The sequence below is a fragment of the Barbatula barbatula genome (assembly GCF_947034865.1).
Source record: "Barbatula barbatula genome assembly, chromosome: 19".
In the NCBI taxonomy this organism is placed as follows: domain Eukaryota; kingdom Metazoa; phylum Chordata; class Actinopteri; order Cypriniformes; family Nemacheilidae; genus Barbatula; species Barbatula barbatula.
This window is the reverse complement of record NC_136782.1, coordinates 18,152,867-18,180,032: the sequence shown is the minus strand read 5'-3', so window position 1 is coordinate 18,180,032 and position 27,166 is coordinate 18,152,867. Positions and strand designations below refer to the sequence as shown.

Genomic DNA, 27,166 nt, shown 5'->3' with positions numbered 1-27,166 from the left:
ATGAGAAATGAAACATTTGAATGAGGACATTGTCTGACATCATTTAAGTTATTGATTTTATATGAAAACAATAACACATCATCTCACATTTCTTGCTTACAATTGTGGTCTCACTTAAAATTGGTCTTGGTGATGATATCATTCAGAAATACTGATCTGATCTGTTCTCCATTGTTTGCTTAATCATATTCAACATTACAGGGTTAGCAAACCAGATCCAACATCGCTGTGGTTCCACCTTAAGTCCTTCCAGAGGTGTCCGTGAGATGTTGCTGAACATCTGAGAGGTCAATCTATCCCACTCATAACCAGAAGTGTCACACAGAGGGGATTTTTTCTCTGCTCTAGGTATCCCGCTGACAGCAGAAAACAGGCTCACACGCTTTCAAATGTGCACATGTCGCAGCCGAAACTTGCAACATATTTGGGAAACAACTACTTACAAAAAGGCAAGAACAACCGTCTGAATACACCTGCATGTCTACTCCAAAGTATAAGAACATGAGTACATGAAGTGAGCAGTACTGTGTGTTACAATGTTCAGCAGCTAACAATAACATGTTTAGACTATAGCTTCCTCCGAAATGCTCAAACTTAACATAAGAAAAATGCTCTGCCCTCAGTATTTGAGAACTACGCTTTTCAACAGTGGCACAGTTATATCACATCTCAGGAAACTTAAGGTCATCATCAATCTGTGGCGAGCAAAGGAGAAAGAGTCAAGGGCCTCAAACGCAGATGTATATTTGAAAGACTCGTTCGCAAACTCGTTTCCGTCAGAGAGGGTTTAAGCTATAGAAACAGCCAAATTTATGAAATGTACAATTTGCAGAACAAATTTGTGTAGAACAAAATGATGATTGGAGTCACGTGAAAAGGTAACAAAGACTGTGTTGACAGTACAGCATTAAGAGAACTGTAAAAATCTATATTGGGAATTTATTGTATCAAAACTACTTCTTAATTATATTACATATGTAAAGTGGCAGAAATAAATAGTCAGTGAAGCGCCACAATTAAATTTTAAGAATCGGGCAAATTTGGAAATGGGTCTGCAACTAAAGAAAAGACCCCAAAATAATCATTTATTCACCTTCATGTCATTCAAACCTGTAAATGACGCATTCTTCTGTTGAACATAAAAGATGATATTTTCAAGGAATGGTTGTGTGTTCGTACAATGGAAATCAACGTTGTTTGGTTACTGACATTCTTCTAAATAATTTCTTTTTTTGTGTTCTGTAGAAGAAAGTCTTGCAGGTTTGAATGAATATGAGTAGATGTTAAGAGAATTTTTAGTTTTGGGTGAGCCATCACTTATAGCTGCTTTTAAAATAGCTAAAGAAACATTAAGATAATCTATTGTAAATTGAAGGAATTTACTATAAAGATTTCATAGCTGCACATATCATATCCACTACAGTTGTATAATATACATCTACGATGCACAACATCCTATTTTCATAACCTTCCACAAGATGGCAGCATTTTATTAAATTTACAGACTCAAAGTGAGACAGCGCTGTCAAAATACTTGATAACAAACTATGATTTCAATGGAAAAAGCATAACTTGTGCATATCTTTGTATTTGGTAATGTAAATGAGCATTGACAACTGAGGCTTTCTGCATTCAAATTGCTTAAACACACAATTACTAAATAATTCACCACTTCTTATAATTCACTTCTTGTTGACCATACAGAAACTTGTTGTCTGTACATTTTTTAACAAGGAAATTCTTGGCTTAAAATGTTTCTCTTTAATATAAGAACAGCTGTTTCTATATGTCCACAGTTTCTATAATGCACCACCCCATCCAGTCGTATCATAGGTTCAAGCTTGAAGCAGCTGGCCAATGAGAGCAGGGTTTCTATCTCTGATGAGAGCAACTGTGATGTCAGCGAGTGTCGCCGCAGACGTCTCCCACAGCTCCGACACCTGCGAGAAACAAACAAACAAACATGTATAAATACACTTTACTACACAAACACATGCCGACCAAACACAAACGAACAAAAAACACAGACGGTTCTGTTCTTTTGAGTATTTTCAAACAACACACTTTTTTAAATTGATGGTTTACAGGCTGCGATATTTGGCAGACCAATAAAGTAAAATGGCAACCGTACTGTTATGTTTATAAGGTTTTTACTTTGTTTTTCATGTCGTTTCAAGATTTTGGGATCTGTTCTCTTAATGGTCTAATGTCAACGCTGGTATGTTTTATACTCGAAATGGTTCTCCTGGTCTTCTCATTTCTCTGGAAACAGATCGTGTTCACATTTATAAAGTGCTTTTGACAATGAAAATGACAAGGTAAACTGCAGAAATCTGTCCTTTCTGTTGACGTTGGACCTGCATTTTACTGCTGTCTTAATCTTCGGTCACATGCGCATTTTAATACGAACAGTACGCCTTCGATATTGTTCTGGCCAATTGGTGCCAGTAAAAATGATTCTTAAATGTAATTATTGGTTTTCATAAATGCCAGGTTCTGTCACGAGACCTTCCAGATACTGTACATTTTAAAGTTTGAAAAAAACTATAAACAGCTGGATAACCAAATGTCACTCAAGTCTCAACCTTGATCAGAGTTAATATCTTTACTTCAGAAATACATTTTACTGCTTTGTCTGTGCCACAAATGTCTTTCTCCAGTGTGATGATATTTCACAACTGTTCCTCGAGAGCTGGCATATATTTTTCAACAAGATGGAAATATACACATTCAATTACTGACTAAGTTCTTTTCTGAGATATCTGAACACTGCAGACACATGTGTGTCTCACTTTGGGCTCTGCTTTGTTATATATATATATATATATATATACTGTACATATATATAACAAATGAAACTGTCTTTAGGTGATTTGATTTACAATACTTATTGTGGCTTTCGCTGCTGCCATAGTATAGTCCTGCGTAAACAAAGATTATGAACTAAATCTTGCTTTCTTTACGTAAATCTAAAGCACACTTCGTAAATTATTCAAGAATAAATGTGTCGTGTTTTGTCTCTGATCTCGTTGTAGCCCTTCTCAAGCACTCTCACATCCAATCTTTCAAATCTGTGGATAAAAGCTCACAAACTTGTGTCGTGACAAACATTTTCCACAGACAAATTCCACACGATTCCATGCGAAAGCTGGTAGATTAAATAAACAGAAATCTAGTGATTAAAGAAATTCAATTTGTTGTCCAAAATCAAGATGAATGACAGTATTGGAAGAGCCGCTGATTTTTTGTGTCTTCATTCTTCACATCTTCATTTGGCTTTGGAGGCAAAGAAGAAATAAAAAGTAAATAAGTCAATGAAAGAAGAGGAGATTCCTTGCGATGTAATGTAGTCACTGTTCTCTTACTTAATTATGGGTGCAAAACTCTGGATGAGAAGCCAAAACATCTGTAAGCGGTCAAAAGAAATGACTATAACCTCTTTTACCTCTGAAATCCTCCAACCCTGTGGTGCATTTCGCAAGATTTCACACAAAAAAAAATTTGAATGTAGTAGGAACGTTTATGGCACAAATTCCTACCTCGGTATATCAGACAACACAGCGTAATGAGGTCTACGAGAATGAAGAATGACCTCCGTGTATTTGTTTAGTCAGAAAATGAAGAACAAATGGGCTCAACTTGACTGCCACCCACAATCCTTTGGGTTCATGGAAAATAGCACAGTGTTTTTGGAATATTTACAAATGCAGAAAGACGAAAAATGTTGCCGACTCGACCACAGCTAATGACAACCCCAACTCATGTGGCCTGTTTTGTTATTGGTGTGACACGATAGCTCTACTGGGAAAATAATATACGAGAGATTCTCTTTTATAACAGAAGATCACCAAGGAGGATCAAAGTTTTAAGTTTGCATGAACCTCACACTGCCGTGTTTCCAATGAGTTGTAAGCTAAAGAAATATGAATCACATGTAATAAGAAAGCAGTGAATCAACTGCTTATTTCCTGGCTGGGACACATTCAGGCTTGTCGTTTCAAGCCACCACAACATCCTGAAAAATCACAGTGACACATGGGGAAAAACAAGATATTAATACTGTTCTGCCCGACACAGCAAATGAACGTTTAACATCTTACTCATGGGTGTGTTGTGCTGATCGAAACCACACGAGAATACAAAATAAAAGTTCAATCGGTATACATTAAATCCGGTTGGTATTATTAGTTTCAAGCTCAAAAATCTTTCTCTATATTTCATTTTGGTCGGCATTATTAATCCCAAGGCTAGGCGTCAACCCTGTTACTATGGAAAGTAATGACGATAATGTTTTGTTTCACTACATCCGAGGTACTAACATACATGCATTCTGACTTCTTTTACACTGCTTATCGTGCTGGCTTCTCAAGCTTAGCATAACTTTTCCAAAAACGTGTTAAAAGTACGTTGTATTTCTGAGCTCGATTCACTTCACTGGGGTTTGTGCGGTTTTGGTTAAGTTATTTTCGAACATGGATTCCCGTTTCGTAAAAAGGGTCCTTAGCCCCTTATTGGACAGTTCTCATGGAAAAGCATGCCCACGCGTCAACCAGCGAGCGCGAGAAAGAGGACGCCCACAAATGCCGCTTCACTCGGCTGGCGGCAGTTTAGCTGTGTTTGTTTGCTCACTGCATTTCGGTGATGGAAGTTATATAACAATGGATATAACGCTGGGTTTGGAGATAGTTGGAAGCAAATTAAACTAAGTCATATGTTTGTGTTTTGTTGGCAAACGGCATGTAAGTGCATAATGTAAACAACACAAACTTATAGTGAATCAGTGCGATGATGTTTTGTGTGCTTCTGCTGTAGTTCCGCCTCCACGCGCTCGTCTTTTTCCGGAAATAATCGAACAGCTGTATCTTGCCTTTATACATTTGATTAATCTAAATACTCTTCGAAGATACGAAGTAAGATTAATACGAGATTGGCTGCGTGTATTACATCATTTTTTATAAAAACAAATCTGACAAAATAACAGCATTGTCACTTTAAGAGAAGTGGGTATTTGTAGGAAAATCCACATTAAATATTTAATAAAGAATCATAGAGCTAGTAACTGAACTGTCAAACCCTTACCGTCAACCCAAAATTGAAGGTATTTCATCATTTGACCTACAATATTAATATAGCTTAACGCGAAATGTAACAGTTAAATGACATTTCAAAATGGGAAAAGTCCTCCCTGGCATTCAATAGTTTACTTAAAGTCAAATATCTGACAATGTGATGTTTTATGTACGATGACCTGGAAGTTTGTCAGCCAATCAAACGCTGATGTATATTTAGATTGCATAAAATATGATTTCTTGAAAGGATATGAAAGACTCGGCTTTAAAAGGTTTATGATGCTTACAATAGATATGAAACTGCAATGATTGCATTAAACACTAAAGAAATCTTTAATGAGTATAATTTTTCATAAAATGACATCACTTTTCCATTTTTGACAGCAGAAGGCTTACTAATGAGCTCCATTCTGCCTCATTGTCATGGCCAACACTTAAAGCGCACATGGAACAGGAAATTCAACACTCGGAATTTTAATTCATTTTAGTCTCAGTACAGTCAGATGGAATAGCCCGTCTTTTGACTCTGGGGATTTTCCAAGCTTTTATGTGATGGATAAAACATTAACCGGGGCCACAGGCCAGTTCGCTTCTCTTAAAGGAGGTAGATGAGAATGGGATGTTGTTCATTACCCCATTCATTGTGTGATACAAAGGCATTTTCACTAATCTAACAAATCAAAGATCATTTAATAGGTTTGTATTGTACTAAACCTGACTGATCTCTCGATATGCAGTCCACACAATCTCAGAACTGATTTAAAGACAACAAACACAATGGATCAATTGTGTAATTCCAAAAAAGCAAAAACCCTTAAAGACATGAAAACATAATAATACAATACCAATGATGGAGAGCGGCTTGGTCCTTGGAAAAAGCAATTTAAAAGAAAAGAGGTAAATCTTTGAAAAGACAGATTGAATCACATCACGAACACCAGATGAGTTTTTCCATTGTAAAATGCCTTCTTTCATTTTCTTTCTCCTAATGAAGGTACCATTGGTGGAAAACAACTCATCAAATGATGTAAAAGGGTCAGTCACACTTATTTGAACCTGAAATAGGCAGAACTAATAGAAATTCTCACAATGCCTCAGGTTCTCCTGAGACGGGCTGTTGACCATTTCTGAACATCACCTAATGTTATGTAGCAAACTGGGATGCTTTTGAAATCCTTTACATTGCTAACAAATGCCTTTCCTTACTTCACGTCAGTGAAAAACGAGCAGTTCTGCACAGTTCGTTCCCTAAAACATGCTAAGGAACCGATAACATCACAGCTGTTCAAAAACAAGAGCATGAACTCTCAGTTTGTTGTTTTTCATTATTACAGCATTACATATCCTGGAATCATTAAACCATTAGTGAAAATATACAGACCATTTGTATGGTATTTTACTCAATTAAAAACAAAAAATGTCGTAAAGTCCTCCAACCCTGTTTTTTCCCTGCTGCAACCCATTTTTCCATCAGCGCCCTCCGATCCACCTCACAACGGTGGGCCTTTCAAGACAGGGCCTCAGCAATTAGGAATTTAACATTGACAATTTGCACCCCAGTCTTGTTATTTCCAGGCAGCAAGTTGAGCGACTCATTCCTCCACCTGTCTGCCAGAGCCTGAGCTATAATGACCTTTGCAAAGGTTTTTAAGGCCACGTTTCCAAGTAAAATGGAAAAAAAGGTAGTAGAGCGCTCATGTCAGATCAATATGACTTTACGACTGACACTTTCGGTCAAAACGAATTTCGAGTAGCCTATTTTAAAAAAGCAGATCGCTTGCTATTGAGCGAGTCCGCCACAAGAGGGCATTGCGTAAGGTCTGGACCAAAGACCTTCATGAGTACCCATTAACTACTCATTCTCATGATAGACCAAACAAAGAAATGGAGCATTTTAGGTCAAATTCAAGAGCACCTTAAAGGACAACTGTGTGTGTGTGTGTGTGTGTGTAACCGATTGCTCGAAATACATGGTATTACATTTCTTACTCTCTCCCGTGTATTCCTCTTTTTTTATTATAATAGCATCAGTTTCTGAATGTCCCCCCAGACTGCCTATCAAAGGACAGTAGCCACAGGCAAAGAGCTTGACAGAGATATTGAACCCAAGCTACTATCAACTTCAGAGATTCGATATGGAGTTGAACTCTGTGGTTCGACCGTCTCAACTGTAACTGTATCCAAGGGACATTCTTTTCTGATAGACTAGTTTAGTAAAAAAAAGAAGTCAATGGGGAGTTTAAGGTTAAGCTAGGGAGGCTTTGAGACTAAATGACTCAATAGTTTTATTTAATTAACACTGTATAAAGGAATTCATAGTCTGACCTGTGTTTTGACTTGTATAACCTTATATGTTTTGCTCATAGTCAACGTTTTCTTGTAAAGCTGCTTTGTAACAATGAAAATAGTAAAAAGCGCTATATAAATAAAGCTGACTTGACGTGACATTAGGTAAATTCTGTTTATTTTGATTCGCTCTCATTGAAATTCAAATATCATAAAACACTACTATTTGCAAAATGAATTCATTTGGAATTCAACAAAGCTGAATATTAATATGCCTAAGAAAATACTAAATAACCAACATGTACTAGGAGGATTGGTAACATAATAACAACTAATTTTTTATTAACAATAGAAAATATCAATAATCATGATTTCTGGTTTGCTTCTGGTGTATTTATGACTTTCAAATGAAAACAGATTCATCCTGTTTATATTTTTGGAGGCATATTATATTTATAAGTTGACAGATTAAATTGAACTAATGAATAAATATAACAAATGTTAAATAATTGCAAAACCTTTTCAATAAAAAGAAAAAAAAAATCACCTTGTTAAAAAGTATACTACTTAAAAACTAAACTAAACTAGACAAAAATAGGAGCATCAGTGACATCAATTCTATATTAATAGACAAGGTAGCGACGTTGCTTGGCAGCCATAAATAACTGCTGTTCCTGAATCTGACACAAGCACAATGGCATACACAGTCATATCGCCAAGCCTTAGCCGGAGGTGACACATAACTCCTATTTTTTTCATGTAAAACCGGCACAAATAGTTGTAAATACTTTTTGGGTTTGTGCCTTCAAAATGTGTCCTCAGAACGACCCGTTTTCATTCAATATCACCTCATTTGAAAAGGATCTTTTAGCTCTGAGCTTCATTATCTCGTCTCTTTTGTGCGTGTATCTTAAACTGGACAGCACTTTCACATTCCTATTGAAGCGCAGCATTTCCCAATGTTGATTCAGGAACTGTTCAACTAAAACAAGTCAAGGTACATTGAAAGAAAATCAACGCATGAAAGGAAAAAAATCTAAGAACATTTCCGCCGCGCAGTTACGGGGAGAATAGCGTCTATAGATTCGTATAACCCAGTCTTAAACAAGGTTTCTTGGTGAACTGCCTTTCGGGATCAGTCTCTTCCTTTTCTTCGTAAAATGCCCCAGGCGTAACATTCACAAAAAATAGGTGAAGAAAATACAGAAAGCTTTTGTTTCCATACTGTTCCATTTCAACAAGCCAGTCTGAGCGATCTGTGTGTTCGTACTTGACCTGCCGACAGATACGTTCCTAAACAATAATAGACTACAATGCAGTCTTACACTGGCAGATTTGTTGAAAATAGTAAAACATGTCATGCTCCCTCAAGGCCCACATATAGAAACCAAACATCCGTTTTAACCGCACAGCCTCTTGAGTCCCTCATTACACTTGTAACATACAATGAAAAGTCTACCGAGAGATCAACGTGGGTCACGTATGTTTTTTCTTTGAATGTCACAAAAGCATCAACATTTCAAATATAACATCTTTGTGTTCCGTCTCCGCGCCAAAGGCCCGCACTTTGACCTGATGCGTTAGGAACAAGCCGTATCACGTCAATTTTTCACCTCTCCTCCAAACAAAAGACAGTCAGCATTTGTTAGCAAGATGTCCAAACAAGAATTTTCACAGACTAAACAGTGGTTATTTGCTGATGAGTAAAGGTGAGAGTTTGAAAGAGTTCAAAATGGGAAAAAAATGCTAAATGGGAAACAAACCGCACCGCTATGATGGTCTGCTACCCTGTTTATACAATTACAACATAAACACCCCACAGCCCACACACTAATGCAAAAATCAACATAAGTTGGGCCCTGTTCATTTTGAATGACTGGATAATTTAAGACAAGGTATTCCATGAGGTATTAAAAACAGAAGAACAAAATGTATTCAACTATTTCTTATAGTTGTTTAATTGCATCCCATTTTTTTATAAAGTTTACTGATTTTTGTTATTATTATTGACTTATTGTTTCTTACAGATGCCCTTCTATGCAGTCTTTCTTACAGATGCCCTTCTATGCAGTCTTTATTAAAAGCAATAGACAAAATACGAATTTTATTGCAATAAATATCTTAAATCTATTGGTTATAATTGTACAATATCCAACTTGAGTTATTTCCAAGTCACTCCAAGTCATTACAAATACTTTAAGGTTTATTTCTGCATTAATGGATACACCAGACAATGGTATGCACGATACAAATATGTGATATACAATAAATACTAACCCAACAAATACACTTTTAAAAAAGTGGCCAAAAAACCTTCACACCAAGACAAACGTTGAATTAGGACAGTCAAAATATCCGATTGTCACTACACGGTTATCGTGGTCAAAAGAATTTGCGGTGGCAATATTATCACGGTATCTGGTGTTTTTTTTGCTGTGTCAAATTAATATTTAATAAAAGGTAGTGTTTCTGTTATCTGACAAATAGAGTTAGTAACTGTGAATTTTAGGCACAATTTAAATAAGTGCTGAATAGTTAGAACAGTTGGCAGAAGCTTTTATCCAAAGCGACTTAGAAGCGACTCATGATGCTAAACATATTAAAAAGATATTTCGCGAATTAACATGATATCAATAATTTTATTTTTTATCACAGTTTTAACAATACAGCTATACTGTGACCCTCTTACATCAAACATCATAACATCTTGAAGAATAATTTAACTCACTGTACCAAAGTAGGCTACGAATAGAATTTATAATGGAAACGATGCAAAAAAGTAGAAACACTGTTACTAGTGGCTTTTTGGACCCCTGTGTGTATATATATTTATATGTGTATATATGTTTCTTTTCCAAAAGATTGTGTTAATTAATGGCTTGACCTGTCTTACCACCAAAAGAAGAACAAGTTTCAGTCCGGGGAGAGTCTCACTGGGGAGCCACTTCAAACGAACCACCCAACAAAGCTCATGCTAAACTCAGAAAATACACCAAGCTCAAAACAAGATTACTGCGAAGTGGATATTCAATACCTGACGGTGGGTGGTCTCCTTAAATCTAAAACAAGTGTTCAGTCGTTGACAGGCTGCGTGGGGCAAAACACAGCACCGCGGCCTTTAAGTGATTAAATGCTTACAAACCAGTCCGGTCGTCCCTGGTAAGGGATCAGCCTCTCCAACAGGACGATCTAATTTGTTTGTGAACGCTTTAGTTTGGAATGTTGTCTCGCGATGAGACTCTGCATGGGTATGAGGGGGGGGGGATGTATCAATGGCTCATGCAATCTGCCAAATCAACGGCGAGTAAACAGATTCAGTGGGCCAAATTGTTTCCTTTGCAGCTCATGTTTAAGCACGCCGGCAAGCATATGGGGCACCGGGTGCATTAAATAAGAATGCAGCAAAATTACACGAAAGTGTAACAAAATGGCTTATTTGTTTTTAGGGGGAAATAGGAATAGGAATAAGTTTGATAGCTTGCACATGACAATTGAATTGATTTAACACAAACATGGATTGCTGGCGTTTTATTGATGGAAAGATCCTGCATGTACAGTACGTAGATGGACCCGCTCTGCATGACTTGAACAAAACCACAATAAAAATTAAAGAAGCGTGTCAGTCTTTAATTTGTTATACTCTCTTGAATACTAGATTCTTATTGGTCAGTTGAGAAATTCAGAGATTTGTTATTTCTGATAACAACCACTAAAACACAAAACAATCTGATCACCCTATAGGGGGTTGATTTTGTGATAGCAACCTGGATGTAAATAGGCCCTATTTAAGGTTAAAAAACGCTGTGTTTTCCATACACCGTGCATGTTTGTATCTCTTCTTTGCCGCATGGATTTTTTACAAAACAGAAAAACACGTATTCGCGCCATATGACGCCTTTAATGTAACGCCACAAATTCTCCAAAATGCCAAATAACCAACATATGCTACCACAATTTTAGGTTTTTTTTTGTTTAACACCGTGGAAAAATATCAAACGCTCTGGTCTGGAGCTGTCAGCGGTGTTCTTTCAGTCCCGGTCTGAAAAAATACAGAGGCTTTAGGAGCTTTCTTCCAACGGTGTTCGCGCCAGCCGCAATGATGAGAAAAACTTAAAACAATTAGACATGAAGAGAGTGGAAATATTTGGAGAATGAGCAACGACTACTGGAACGTAAATCCAACACTAAGCGGAGGGTATGACCGAGCACATTTACTCCATCAAACACAGATGACTATAATAAAGCCGCCTTCTTTTTAGTACAGATGATTTAATACATTTTTGGATCCCTTAATTCACAGTACTCCATTTATCCTGGCACAAAACAACAATGAAGAATCGAACAAACGATTTCGAAGCCAGAAATATTATCACAAATCCCAAGATGGGATACCTATGGAGGTATCTCGTTTCAGAGCAGGTAAGAGAATGTGTCTTTGCTATCTCTCCCTCTTTTTCTCTTTTCTAAGGAGCAGCTAATCTCCTCTCAGTTTCAGGATTCCTCGGCGGGATGCTTTGAGGAGCCGGAAGTGAAGGCTGGGCGAACGGCACGGCTCTCAAAGAGGGATTAGAGCGGCTATTTATCATTGTGACAAGCTTTTTCAGCAACTGACAGGCCACAAGGCCCGTGTGCAGGGCAGATCCTGTGACATTTCCTGTCACTCATTGGCCAGTCATTGATAGGGCCAGAACTGACCTTTATCCCACCGTCAGATCACCTTACTGACACCGAGACACATTGAAAAGAGGTGTTTTAAAAACCTATTTATCTATGTGTCTATGTGTCTCAAAGGCCTAGTGTATGGACCTATAAAAAGCTTTTTAGCTCGTCTAAAACTTGAACCATTTCTAGTTTACTTCTTTTATTACTTACACCGACGGAGCTCCCGTGCAGCTCCCAACGGGCATACTTCTCTCGGCCTGCACATAATTGAAAACGTTGCCCATTGAAAACATATTATGGAGACACTAAAGAAGTTATTTTTTAAATGGGCCCATTCATTGTTTACAAGTTTAGATCACATAAGCACATCTACGTGGAGGGTAAACATGCTCGAGCATCTAGGAGGTCCATACCACGGAGGTTCCCGTGTCAGCTTTATTGAAATGTGTTGAAAGATTCTGTCAAACTTTCTAAAAGGAATCCGTCAACAAAATAATCGAAACGCTTCAAACAGCTCTAGGCGATGGAAAATTATCTTCCACGCTGACCGACGCTGGACACGAGGAAGGTAAATAGCAAGTGAAGTGGAACTAACCGAAAGCAAAGAAGGTCCTGACAAGATGTTCTTAATAAGACCAAATGAGTATTTATGAGAAGTTTACTGATTCTTATCAAATGCCAAAGCTCTTAAAACAATAAACCCTTTACACGAGTGGAGTGTTCCACATGCACAAACATCTGGCGAGGAAAAACAAACCCTAAGATTCCAATCAAACGTTCATCAAGCGTAATTTCTCAAATGTCATCTTCGGCTTTCTTCACCGAGATTGTTTTAGAGCAGAAGAGAGAAACATCATTTTGTAAGAGTTTAGTTTTCGAAAGATACATTTTTTTTGCGGAGTGTATTTATGCTATTAGCTGTTTTGAAGAAGTTGTATCAAATATTTGTACATTATATATTACTTTATTATATATCATTTTATTTTCTTGCTGTGTCTGTTCTGTAGTCAAACTGTACAGTTATAAAACAGTAGGAATTAATCCACTGGAACAACTTATACAGTTTAGTATTAAGCAATGGGAAGTATATACTGTACATCTAACGCCATCCAAATATCCTCAGGCGTGTCTAGCAGGAGAAAACATCTGAAGCCTTCGCCGACATGCACTAAATCTCAAAAACGATCTAGATAATACAGCAAATTGAGAGGCATGACCTCTAAATGACAAACCTCATGTCACGTATGAAGGCGGATTAGGTCAGAATTCACGTAACGAGTTCTGGCAGCGATTTTGCAAAGCATGAATAAGCACATCTGGGACAAATTATCATCATTATTGCTGGACATATGAGAGTGATTTATGAACGTTCTTTATCTGTACTTTCACTATCTCGCAAAAACAAGCACTTCAGCATGACAAACACGTATCTTCATTTCCTCCTCCGTCTGACTGTTTCCAATGGAACCTAAAGCTGGATGGAGGAAACCATTTGCACACCAATCTCCATGACACGCACCTGGGCCCTTCACATGTGCTGTACGGACACCCCAAACACACCATCTAGACAGAAATTGACATCCATGTTGGACTCGCGTAAACGAATGTATTGTGGAAATGTTTAATTATGTCTCACGGTGACGTCGACAGGAGACAAATGTGTCAGACTTCTCATCACAAAGGGAAGAGAATGCTTTTCCCACGGCTTGATCAAAAGACAACATCTATAGGTTTTCTCTTTAAAGGGAGAGGTCACCAAAAAGTGTGATTTAGACAAATAGCAGAAGCTTTCATCTAAAAAAATAAGAGAAACAACAAAGCTACCATTGTTATAGACATACAAAGTTGTTTACGGTCTATACTCCTTATAGAAAGGAAAGGTTTTGCTCTTCTTGTTCCTAACTCGCTCCTCACCAAACAATGAAAGTGGATGCCCGGGATATTAAGGAATCATTAAAAATGTTTTAATCGTTCTTCATGACTGTTGTCCAATATAACATGAGACGTCTTTACATGGCATATCTGCATATACGTGAATACAACCCCTGGTCATTCTTTACGTTAACTGTATGAAACAGCGTAGTCACAATCCTCCTTTTACATTCCATTCCAAAAAAGAAAGTCAGGCAGGTGAGCAAATGAAGACAACTTTCATTTGTCCGTTCCTTTAACACGTGAGGACCATTAAGGACAATTACCTTGGTGTGATCAATCTGAATTCCGTAGAGCAGAACATTTGCTTGTTTGACTTCAGAGGCCAGATGCATAAAGGTTGTTAACTCATCTGTCTTTTGAGTATCAAAGGAACGCTTTGTCGTGTTCAGCTTAACCTGTCAATGAAGGAAAGAAAAAGCAACATTACCCTTAGAGTGACTCCAATCATCCACAGGTACTTGAACAATAAAAATAATAGAAAAAGTATTGGTCCTGTTGTTAAAAAACGCATTTGCTCTGGGCTGTCATGCAAACAGCAAAACCCAGGTCTTAACAACATGTTTCTGTGTAACCGGCCTTCGCTCATCCATAAAATTATTGCTATTTCTTTTTCCGTTCGCTTACCTCACAGTTTGTGGCTTGCATGCATACGCACCAAATAATAACAGGCCTTTTTCGTTTTGGAAATTGCTTCGAGGAAAACTAATTTCTAACAGAGGTCATGCTCGTGGAAACGGGAAAACTGCTCTTTACTCTAATTCTATTATCTATGTTTAAGCTTCATAAGCGACTTTGCAAGCATTGTTTAAAAGAACCTTTACGGACTAAGTTAACCGTGACATCCAATAGGAAATGTAATGTAATGACAATCAGGCAAGCCTTTAAACAGCCCTTTATACAACGAAACATAAGCAAACTGTTTTAAAGCTTGAGGTTGACAAATAACAGACCTAAAATCACATCGGAAAATTGTGTTGTTATCACATGTGTGGTGATAAGAGCTACCCATCTGTAAAAACCAGATGATGAGTGAAAACATAATGATGGCGAGCAGGGGTTATCCTATGGAAACAACATATGCTTCCATTCTGAGAAGACTGGATTCCCACAGTGGGCGACCGCTGGATCCAGTCCTCAGAACAGCAGGAACAGTGTTTTCAAAACATATTCAAGGTCTGCATTTGTGGCTCTTAAATATCTTTCTTAAAACATTGTTTACTTTTAAATTGACTTTGACCCTTGTAGATTTGGATTAGAGACGTGTTTGGATTGGACAAAAGAATCTTTGAGCATTAAGGCAATTGCTCAAGCGATCCTCAGTGATCACCATCTGAAATTTCAATCATTGCATTAAAAATAACAGATTGGTCATGTCCACATCTTGCGCTGTCAGAAATATTACAGAACAACTGGGCCAAAGGTTTTGTTTTAAATCAGATAAATCACACAATAAATGGATATATTTCTCTTAAGGGACATACACACACAAACGGCAAATCTGTTAACATGGGAGATAGCAAAACGGCAAGCTTAATAAATGTGCAAGTTTGACAAGGAAGAAAAGAGTTGTTGATTTAGCTCGATTGGGAGGTGATTTACATTCAGAACTTACCCAAACAACAACTACTGGATAGAAATGGGTGTGGATGGTATTCTCAAAATGTTTCACCATTTCTAGAACACATGAGATGTTTGATCCATTCACCTTAAATACAAACACAGCAAAAAGTGTTAATGCTACATCAAGATCCCTTGCGGAGACTTAAACATTTCTTTAGTAATTTGAGGCATACTGAGATATATGTAGTATAGTTATGCAACGACTAAAAACATTTTAATTTAACCATTTAACGTTTTATTTTAATGGCCTGTGTTCGGCACTGTTTGCGCAACTTTATCTTTTTGTATGACGTTACGTACCGCTATCTGAATGAAGTTTCTTGTATTTGACAGGCGGTCTGTATAACTTTCCTTGGAGTATGAAATAACGTCAGTCACCACCTAACAGAAGTCGAAAAAGCACAAACCAGCACCACAATAAAAAAAAAACATGGCAGATCGTAAATTCCTTATTTAGATTTAACAATCAAGGCTACTTAATAACACACAATAACACACAAGTCCCAGATGTTAAACAGTATGTAAAAAATCCTATCTGGACGTTCAACGTGTAGAACCAGCTTGCAGCGTGTCAAGAAGTGCGTCTGTCCTCGTCTAACATCTCGTCCAGAGATGAAATAAACAGAAATAAACAAAGTGTTTGGCACGGACACGGCCTTGACGAGAAAATTGAAAATATGAAACGGTCATTGGAAACACATGCACACGCTTGAAAGATAACCAACTGCGGCTTTAAGCGAAAACCAGTTTGCTCTGAGCCGCGGGTTTACGAGATTATTCTGACATCTGAACCAGGCTGGGCTGCCACGTGAGACGCCGTTTACAGGTCATTTCAATGGTAGCTGTGAATGAAGACTTTTTAATCTCCATAATGACCAAAACGAAAAGAAATCAGTCCACGGTTTGGCCTCATTAGATCACGGATCACGCCAAAGTTCTGGTAAAGCCATAACTCGCGATACATTTACAAACAAATGACCTTTCTTATGACGATTAAGTATTTATAAATAATTCAACAAGTGAAAATCTGGGCAAGGAGTTCGCTTTTAGCCGCAGTTACGCATCACGGAATCTCAGGCTGACGATCTTGAAGTTTCCCGTCTTGGTTTAATCCGAAGTTGACGTAGGAATACATTACAGTCACAAGTTAGACGGGGTCACTGAAATGCTAACCTACCGGGATTACATCAAACCAATGGAATTTTATAGCCACGGGTGGATTTACAGTGTAATCTAGAAATATTTCGTGTGAGATTTACTTACGTTGCTTAATCTTATATACACACACAACGTACGTGCTCTCTGCTCTAAATTATCTCGGGTTCCCACAGCTGAGGAATGTGAATATCACTCAGTCATAAGCTAAATGTCATATAAACCCCCGTTTGAGATCCACACCTTATGGTGCATATGGATACAGACACGTTTTTAAAAAGCAGAACGCCATTTCTTTTAATAGCAAACCATTGTGGTCGAGTCCAGCAGAACTCAATATTCTCCATCTCCAGTATACACCAGTGAATTATAGCATGTCACTAAAAGGATCACCTTATCTTTCTGTTGGCCTTTATAACTAAATATGTACCTAGAGCCAATACCACCTGCACTCCTGGAACAAGCTTGAGTTCCACTGTAACAGAGACACCGTAATGAGGATTAGATTTACAAATGGCACCGGGACAGATTCGATTCTTCATCTCTGTAATCTCCACCTTTTCTTTCATCTCCCTGGAGCTCTCAAAAAGAAGCATGTCGAGTCGCAGGAACAGCTCGGGAGAACTGACCCCGATCAGAACCCGGGGGAACGGATGTCTGGAACCAATCAGCTCGAGATGGACGCTGCATGTTCCCCCGCAACATTATCAAGAGGAGGACGTGTGCTTGACACCGCTTGATGAAGAACCGAGAGATGGGCTGCCATGGCACGGTGCCAGATTGAAAAATGTCATATTTCCTTTTTCTTGTAAGATGGATCTTTTAAAGCGACGGCAACAACGTGAGGACTTCAGTTGGACGGGCTCCAAATATATTAAAGTGGAATAAATGGGAAGATGGCCACACTTGTACAGAACACCCAATCCATTACGGAACATACAGAGCCGAGCCATCTGTGATACCTCAGGTGAAAGATTTGGGGGGGTGGGACCTCGGCTCGGGGGTAATAAAGATGGAGGGGTTCAGAGACAAATTGCTTTTAAGATAGATATACCCAAAGCAGAGAATGTTTTAGCTAAACAGTAAGGTTGGGCAGTCACAACCAGAACCGTAAACCATGTCATCTTTATCATACCATGCCCTGGGTTGCCAGATTTTTCTGGAGCGTTCCGGCCAACTCAACAGCTTCTGCAGCAGCCTCTGTGATGACACATGCGGACGTTGAAAGATTCTCTGAAAGAGAAATGAAAAAGGGACAGCAAATAGATATTCACAGGTTTTTTTGCAGGATTCAACTTTAAGCTTGTGCTAAAATGATGTGAAAATAGATTGCTATTTAACAAGAGAAAAATTTAATCCCCTGGGCATTAAAAGGAATTCCATCTTGAGCATGCGGGATGTTCATAAGCTTATGAGACATTAAAGGGGAATAAAAGTTAATCGTAGGTCTTGGTAACAACCCATGCATTTAAATTCGAGGATAAACAGCTCTTTCACTAACTTTCACCAGAGGTTAAAGTAGAATAGAGAAATGACAAGGCGTACATTCAAAGTTTAAATAATACCGCAAGGATCTGTATTGCAAAGAGAGCTCAGAGAGCAATAAGCAGGGCTACTCAGATTGAATGCAATTTTTTGTTTTATTCCACTCGGTTGGCATTATGGAAATACTGCAGGTCGCATTGCAATAGTAGCATAATGCACTGCTTGAATAGAAAGTCAGGGCAATCGTTTTAATGTGTGAAAACCTTCCATGATCTCCAACATCATGCGCAGACACATAAATATGCACACACAATTGACCTGCCATATGCATGTCATGAAACAAAAGCACTTGTCCGCTGTGAACACATTTTTAATAGATATTACAAACGGGCATATTACAGTGCCCGAACTTTCCCAGTTCCCAAGTGGGAATGATATAAGGGTGATGTTATTTATTTCTTTAATGCAAAACTACATAAAATACCTTTAATAATAGCCTCTGCAGCTGCTAGATCTCTTCTGTAAGTAACCTTAAAAGAAAAATAGAAACATTTAGGAGGTGTGAAATATAACATAAATGGATTTGACGTAAATAGGTGTGCGTGCTTTGCAGAAGTATGCAGAATTGTACATTTATTTGGAGGGGACTGTGGGTTTTTTAAGATCTGATTTGCTGTTTGAAAGTTTATTACAAACTATTTGATCAACGTGTTTAATCTTTCTTCTCCCTCATATTTTCTTTGATTTAGATCTGATGAGATTCAAATCATTTGTTTGAAGTTTTAAATCAGATTTTGAATCCTAGATTCTTGTGCTTTGAGACTTGGTCTCTAATGTATATGGCATAAATCATATATGTCTGAAAGCAAAAGAAAACGTTTGTATCTTACTTTCCACAGAGTCGGTGGTCCTTCTATAAGTTTTGCATTTGTTCCACAGTACTGCAGGGCCAAGTGCAAACATTCTGTGCCAAAGTCAAAGTCATATTCACTGCACTGGAAAAGATAAAGCAGAGTGAAATGAACCAACACTGCAGTTTGGACATGTATGTCGAACACTGAATGCATGCTTTACAAAGCCATCGCTGATGATTAAAATAATATTACACATTGCGACCCAACAACAACACAAGTGCAATGCATATTTGGCCTTTAAAGATCTAATGTGAAATTTTTGGTAGAATCTATTTCCAGAAACACAAAACAATATACGAAACCGTCTTCAGGGGTGTATAAAGACCTTACATAATGAAGGGTTATGTTTTTATTAAAGAATGAGCTATTTCTATCTACATACACCACGGGTCCCATTACATGGAATTCATAATACCTTATCTCCTTCAGCAAAGAAGCGAACACATGACGACATCTTAGTCCTGTGTCAGCCACCATAGTGCTTTTAGAAAGGAGGGGTTGGGTGAGCCGTTGGTTGCTTTGTACACTTGACCTTTAAAAAGTTACTGTTCAAGCATCAGTCAGTTCTCAACTAATGTTGGTGGATTAAATATTCAGACATTTTGTACCATGTTTTAAAGTAACCTGTGTTTGGGCACGACAGAAAAAAGTATCTGATTCTGATAACACACTGTTGAAAAGAAAATAGCGTTTTTGAAGCAACCGGGTGGATTTCACAGTCTAAACTGTGCCACCCGAGACGTCACGAGGGCAATAACTACAGCAATATTTCATCCTGGGTGGAGGGGACTGAGATTTCAGAGCAAACATTCACTGGGTTCTGCATTCATTTAACATCTTTTTTTTTACTTTTCACCAACGCGTAGTCCCTTGTGGGGTTGAATGTCTATTCCTTTGTAAAGCACTAGCTCTCTCAGACTCGATGGATACTAAACTGAAATGGCATTAGTCATTTAGAGGCTGCCACAGAGAGGGTTTTGACACATGGCCTTTGGCTACATTAAAAAAACCTGCCTATGGAACACTCACTTACTCAAAAACACCCACCCGAAATGACCCCTTTGTATAAAGCGTCAAACGTGTTGAATACTGCATAAAAAAAGAAGTATGAACTACCTTATGTCATGCAATGGAAGCGCCCCATAGAATATTGGGTTTTAAAAGCAAAGAGCAGTATATAAATCTTTGGAGACATTTCAGTGTTGGGGTTGGAGAAGAAAAGCTCCAGAAGAAGTAAGGGTGTCAGGTAACACCCCAGTGGGCCTGATATGACCCATTATTCAGAGCTGTAATTTACAGTATTTTCTTCATGTCAAGATCTTATCTTTATTTACAATTCATTGAGGATGGGCAGCTGCGAATTGACACGGAAACCGACGCTAATGTTCGGCGTCACAGCCAAAAACAACAAGATTGTGAAATCAAAGTTCTTCAGGAGCACAAAGATTCAACATCCAAAATATGGTTCTCTCAGCAGATCTATAAATCCTACTTCATTTTACACTTCTATCCGTAAAAGTTTTCTAAAGGTTCAACGGAAGAGTTAGATTTTCAACGGTTAAAGGGATACTTCACCCGAAAGTTTTTATTCTGTCATCATTTACTTACCTTCGAGTGGTTTCAAATCTGTATACAAGTTATTTGGAAGAATGTTTATATAAACTGACAGATTTTGCCCCCCATCGACTACCACAGTAGGAAAAAATACAATGGTAATCAAAAGTGCCGCAGAACTGTTTGTTGTCCTACATTCTTCAAAATGTGTTATTATGTGTTCAACAGAACCAAAAAAAGGATGAAGTAATTTTGTCCTACTATGAGAGTTAATGGGGGGGATAAGAACTGTTTGGTTACAAGCATTCTTCCAAATATCTTTCTCTGCGTTCATCAGAACAACGAAATGCATACAGATTAGGAACAACTCAAAGGTGAGTAAATGATGACAGAAGTTGAAAGGCAGAATAGGTCCAGAAATAATATTTTGTCAAGCTTGTTGGAAATATCTTTACATCCTGATAGCGACCAAGAAGTATAGTGGTCAAATAATATTTGTATAATTATATATGGTCTGTTTAAGGAATAGGCCCAAAAAATGTTCCACCAATCAAAATGTTCTGCCCAAACGCTGTGACTGGTCATGTGTACATTTTCAGCCAAAGTATTTTGTGCACCCTGTTCACGCAAACATCAGATGTCATCCACACGCTCACGTCCGCTGTGTTAATGTAGGGAGAATGGTGGACAATCAGCAACAACCAAACAGAATAATGAAAGAGAAAAAACTCAAATTTACATCGGTTCAGTTTGTACACGATGGAGACAGCTCCAACAGGCAAAGGGTCTGAAAACGAAACCATGGTTGCTCTCATTCTTTAGGAAAGGCATGTACTGCATCGATAAGTATTATAAGGATTTAGTTTGTAATTCGTGTGTTTGGAGAAGGCGTGGTTTTGGACGGTGAATCGCATAGAGGGTGGGATTATAATTTCAGTGATAGCAGGCTAAAGTTAGCACCTTTCTAAATCAACAACTCCAATAACAATTTTTGGGTCCTTTTAAAAAGTCTTAAAAGTTATAAATATGAAAATTGTATAGAAAACTGACCGTGCAAAACAATACATTTAAAAAGAAATAAAGTTCTGGGGACACTAGAGTCCCACAAAGTATGTTATTTATGTTAATGTAACACAATAGTTTTCAACAATAGTATAAACGTATAATATATAAAACAATGTATTAACTGTACAAATAACACTCTTGCATCAAAAAGTTATAAACATAACCCAGTTTGGAGGAATCTGAAGATTCATTTTGTTAATGGCACTTCTAAAGATTTAAGGATCCTTGGTTTGGCAAAGATTCACATTCAGCACTACAGTATGAGAAAATTGTATCAAAAACAACAAACACCACTTCTGCAGTGGGATTGTTTTAAGACAACCCTGAGGGTTAGTACAATTTTTGTTTTTATAGTGTTCTATGCAAGTCAGGCCAGACTAAATAATTCTGATTTATTATTTTGTCACAAAATGTAATGTCACTGGAAAAATAATAAATCTCAGTCTGCTGTGCCGTGGAGCAAAGGACCTGGGGGTTTATGCAAATCTCAAGGACGATGAACAAAAGAAGCAAAAGACTCCAAAATTTGAACTCTCCGAGTTTTTTGTCTCAGTGAGGCAACTGCAAGAAATTATTTATGTAAAGACATAAATCTACAGATCCCCAAAGCCGCTATAAAATCCGCTAAGGAGATCTCAAGGAGCTTGAGCTTTGTGTGAGAGAGGACAGTCAAACTTTTTGTAATAAGATTTGACTTTGCACGCTGAAATTTAAGGTTGGCGCTGACCGACATAGGTGTCTGGGTTGCTCATACCCGCTTGTAGGCCTGGAAAATGATGTCATAAAGAAATCCTTGAGGCATTTCACTGGCTCGGTATTTCGTTCTCTCCAATGAGTGGTCCAGGTAGCCCTCCAAGGTCGTAGCTATAACTGTGGACACCAAAGGACGAATGGCTCCCGAGGCCTGAGAGAAATGTGGAAAAAATGAGAATGCTGTGTTAAAACGTGCTTATTTGCAAACACAAAACATTATGATTTGATTCTCTCCATAAAATAATATCCTTGCTTGCGGACACTTCTAATAGTCTTGGAATTCATAAACATTAGGGTTGTGCGTGCCAGCTCTTGTCATTGCTTTGGAGAATCATAAAGGATCCGTGGAGGCATTTTAAGTTTCACAAATCAAAGCCAGCAAAAACATCTCTGAAAAAATCTTATCAAGTTTCTTGTTTTGAGAGTAGCATTGAGAGATGTCAACTGCGTGTTTATCTTTTGGGCGTGATTGATGGACATTGGAAAAGCCTGAAGTGGGCTCCTAATAAAAATGAAGCTGGATTTTTACTTGTCTTCGTGCAGAACTATTCGATGTTCAATATTCTGTACTTTATTTGTATTTTGATGTCTTTGTCTTACAGAGAGGGATTCTTCATATTTAAAAATTCAGTCAATAAAAACACCAGGCATGCTAAACTGATCAAAGTACAGCGGTCAGATTCAAGGGAATTGTGCTTAGCAAACACTAGCATATTGTCAGCAATTTACAATTGATTTAGAACCTCACACACAATCTCTTTACTATATGAGAGAACACAGAGAGCAAATCGGGTCCAGATGAGCACTACCTAGTGAACATCCACTGATTGAAGATTTTTATAATATATGACAGCTTCTAAGTCACACATATTAATGCACTTGGCAGATGCTTTTATCTAAAGCAGCTTACAATGCCTTTAGGTATACATTTATCAGTATGTGTGTTCTCTAGGAATCAAACCAATGACCTCAGCGAACCTAGCATCGTGCTCTACAAGTTGAGCTTCAGGGAGTCTACACACATCTTTGAAGTCTACATTATGACTGCATATTCCACTGATTTAGATGGTCTGACTTTTACGCACCCTATACATTTAATTGGATTACAGTCCAAACTGTTTAAAGATGGATTACAGCATTTTCGAGAGGGTTTTAAAATAAATCATTCTTTATGACAAAATATAGCCTTGGGTGTATTTCAATTAGGCGAAATCTGAATCTTTTGTAAAATTACTGTATACTTACTGACAAAGTAGAGGGACATATCATTTATGGGGACTCTCTGGTCCAAGGATGTACAGTTTATGTATATACAGTATAGAAATACAGTTGCAAAAATATTAGATAAACTTTGGGTAGACGGCTATCAGTGATATGGTCAGTTTTAATATATAGGTTTTCTAAACCTTCTTAAATAAAAACTGATCTAGAAACAAGACTCCTCCATATTAAAAGACATAAAATGGACCGATTTCAAAAGAGAAATTCCCATAGAAACTAACCCCTTCCTCTTTAGCTGCTAGGGTTATTTTCAGCAGAAGATCTTCTTCCACAAAGGGCCGTACAGCATCATGGATGATGACCACTTTTGGTTTAGGAGTCAATGAATCATCTGTATTGTTGCTGAAGGCCTGAAGTCCATTGAAGATAGACCTGTGTCTGGAGGTTCCCGCATGTACCACTTTCACCTTTGTGTGATGAAATTTTCGGACGATATTCAGCATCAAGTCATGGTTTTCCTTAGCAACCACCACAACAATAGTTCCAATCCATGATAATCTGTCAAGAAAATATAAGAAAGAAACACAGATGGTATTTGTCCAAGTTTAATGGATAAGACATAAAACATAACCTATTGATTGTGACAGTGGATTGGAAAACCCGAGTGGTTTCATTCAGCCTATCCAGACGCGGTACATGTGATTACTGTTTTATGCATTTAAAACTGCTGAAAAGGATTTCTGTGCAAAAGTTAGCATTAAACTGGATAGAAAAAACTAATAGAGCACAATCTCAAAATGTGTGATATTTTAGTCCTATAGACAACATTACCTTTGTATTATCCAGCAGACAAAATAACAAAGCCATTAAATTTGGGTTTAAATCACTAATGTTGAGTATGAGCTCTGCATTCAACGCCATGTTGCCCTTTAAGCTAGATGTGAAACTCCGGGCGCTGCGCTTAAACAGCTTGCTGTGCAACTGGATCTTGGACTTCCTGTCTAGCAGATGGCAGGTAGTGAGAATTGTCAACAATACCTCCTCATCACTGACCCTAAACACTGGAGAGCCACAAGGATGTGTTCTCAGCCCACTCCTGGTCACACACGACAAACTTGCCGGTGGTGGTTGGTCTGATCACTGACGCTGATGAAATGAGGTGCACACTCTGTCACGTTAGTGTGAAGAACACAACCTCCCCCTCAACGTCAGTAAGACCAAGGAGCTGGTGGTGGACTTTAGGAGGAAAGACAGAGAACATTATCCATCACCATCAACGGTGGAGCACTAGCGGAGAGGCTCAATTGTTTTTTTATTCTGTGTAATATTATTTGTATGCACCGTGGGTCTGAGAGTAACGCAATTTCCATATGTATGTACTGTACATGTGGCAGAATTGAGCAGACTTTTACTTTTGACTAGTTTCAAGATCCTTTGTGTCAATATCATAGAGGAGCTCACATGGACCACTCACACCAAAGCCGTATTGAAGAAGGCTCACCGGCGTCTCTTCTTCCTGAGACGGCTGAGGAAGTTTGGTCTGAATTACCACATCCTCACTCGATTCTGCACCGACACAATCCTAACTGGATACATCGCTGCCTGTTACGGTAACAGCACCACTCTCAACCGGAAAGCCCTGAAGAGAGTGGTACAAACTGCCAGGCACACCGTCGGAGGTGAGCTTCCCTACTTCCGGGAAATTTACACCAGAAGGTGTGCGAAAAAAGCGAGGAGGATTACCAGAGGCACTAGCCACCCGAGTCACGGTCTGTTCTCACTCCTTCCATCAGGAAGGAGATACCGCAGCATCAGAACCCGCACCAGCAGACTACGTGACAGCTTCTTTCCCCAAGCAGTCAGACTCTTAAACTCTTGACTCCCACAATCTACACAATCTATTCATCAGCACTGCACTTTATACCCCACTAGCCAATAAGAACTCACAGTCAGACGAATTATATACTGTCCTACTGTAATACCAAAGTACGTACCAGTCACAGTACACTACGCACATTGTAAATGATATGAAATTATTATGTGTACACTACGCACATTATGTGTACATTTGCTGCTGTGTAGTTATATGTAAATGATGTGTCATTCGTTATACTTTGGTTAAACACTTAAATATGTACAGGAAAATGTCTATTGTAAAGTTTTGTTATTTTTTTGTTACTTGAAATCTACAATTCTGTCTCATATCTATCATACAGCCATGTTGGTCGGAACTGCACCCAAGTTGCACTTGTGTATATGGTTGAGTGACAATAAAGGGATTTGATTTGAGGAATAGCTGATCTGTTCCGGATGCCTCCTGGACGCCGGACCCGTCCGACCTAGGACACGCTGGAGGGATTATGTCTCCCGGCTGGCCTGGGAACGCCTCGGTGTCCCCCGGGAAGAGCTAGAGGAAGTATCTAGGGTGAGGGATGTCTGGGCATCTCTGCTTAAACTGCTGCCCCCGAGACCCGGGCCCGGATAAGCGGAAGAAAATGGATGGATGGATGGATGGATTTGACGAACACTAAAAGTTACTGTCGCATACATCTATTTAAAAAGCTGCTCTCATTTTCTTGTTTTTTTAGATCAAACGAAGTGTTTTAGAAACTTTTGTGCTGTTTGTAAACATTATATTTGGAACAAAAGGACAAAATTATTAGGACCTAGTCCCGCCCCAAACCCTCTCTATTGGCTAAAGGTAGTTTTATTGGCTAACAGAGCAGAATCTGTCAGGTTAGTTCCACAAAATCAATTACAGCAGCTTTAAGCAGACGCTTATCCGTGAAAATGGATATAAATTATATATATATTAAATATGTCATGTGCTCGATACAGCATCTGCTCTTGAGAGAATTGCGAAAAAGCCCAAATCCACATGCAGTAGGTGTCCCTGGACTCCAAAAACGAGTTATTGTGCGACAGGCGTCGTGATTTACAACAAGTAATAGACACGAGCTGGACAGCCTCACCTCTCAAAGCCTTGAATGGTGTAACTGATCAGAGGTCTGTTGAGAATCGTGCAGAATTGTTTGGGTGTGGGGAGTCCCATCCGCTCCCCGGAGCCGCCGGCTGGAAGAACCACAGCTACCGGGAAATCCACCGCGGCTCTACCGGGTCCGTCTCCTCTCCACTCGGTGTCGCGTGTAAGTGGAGAGCCGGGATCCAAAGGCCTGGCGGAGGGAGACGCACTCTCTTCCTGCATCTCCTCGCGTTTTTAATAACTTCCTCACCTGCACCGACCGAGCTCATCTGAAAACTGCTGTTGTGGCTAACCGGCGGTATGCATCGACAACGTTGGATCATCGGCGCGGTGTTTCACGTCAATAATGCAGCTTTCCTGCTACTTCGCTTCAGAGGTCTCTACCGGCAAACTGCCCCTCGCTTAACGTGCCCCCCACTGCAGATGATGCGACTTATACTTGAATTGTGTGGCATCGTTTTGAT

At 38.6% G+C, this 27,166-nt stretch overlaps 1 protein-coding gene across 1 annotated transcript; it reads right to left on the bottom strand.

The window, feature by feature from the left end:
* Positions 1–27: 27 nt before the first annotated feature.
* crppa (CDP-L-ribitol pyrophosphorylase A) lies at positions 28–27,166 on the bottom strand. The gene is made up of 10 exons (XM_079481526.1): positions 26,692–27,166; positions 24,001–24,277; positions 22,500–22,649; positions 19,103–19,207; positions 18,697–18,742; positions 17,863–17,960; positions 15,873–15,953; positions 15,565–15,657; positions 14,216–14,347; positions 28–1,940 (listed from the first exon to the last, which is right to left on the bottom strand). The coding sequence occupies exons 1-10, from the start codon at positions 26,922–26,924 to the stop codon at positions 1,836–1,838; spliced, it is 1,320 nt and encodes a 439-aa protein (XP_079337652.1). The 5' UTR covers positions 26,925–27,166; the 3' UTR covers positions 28–1,835.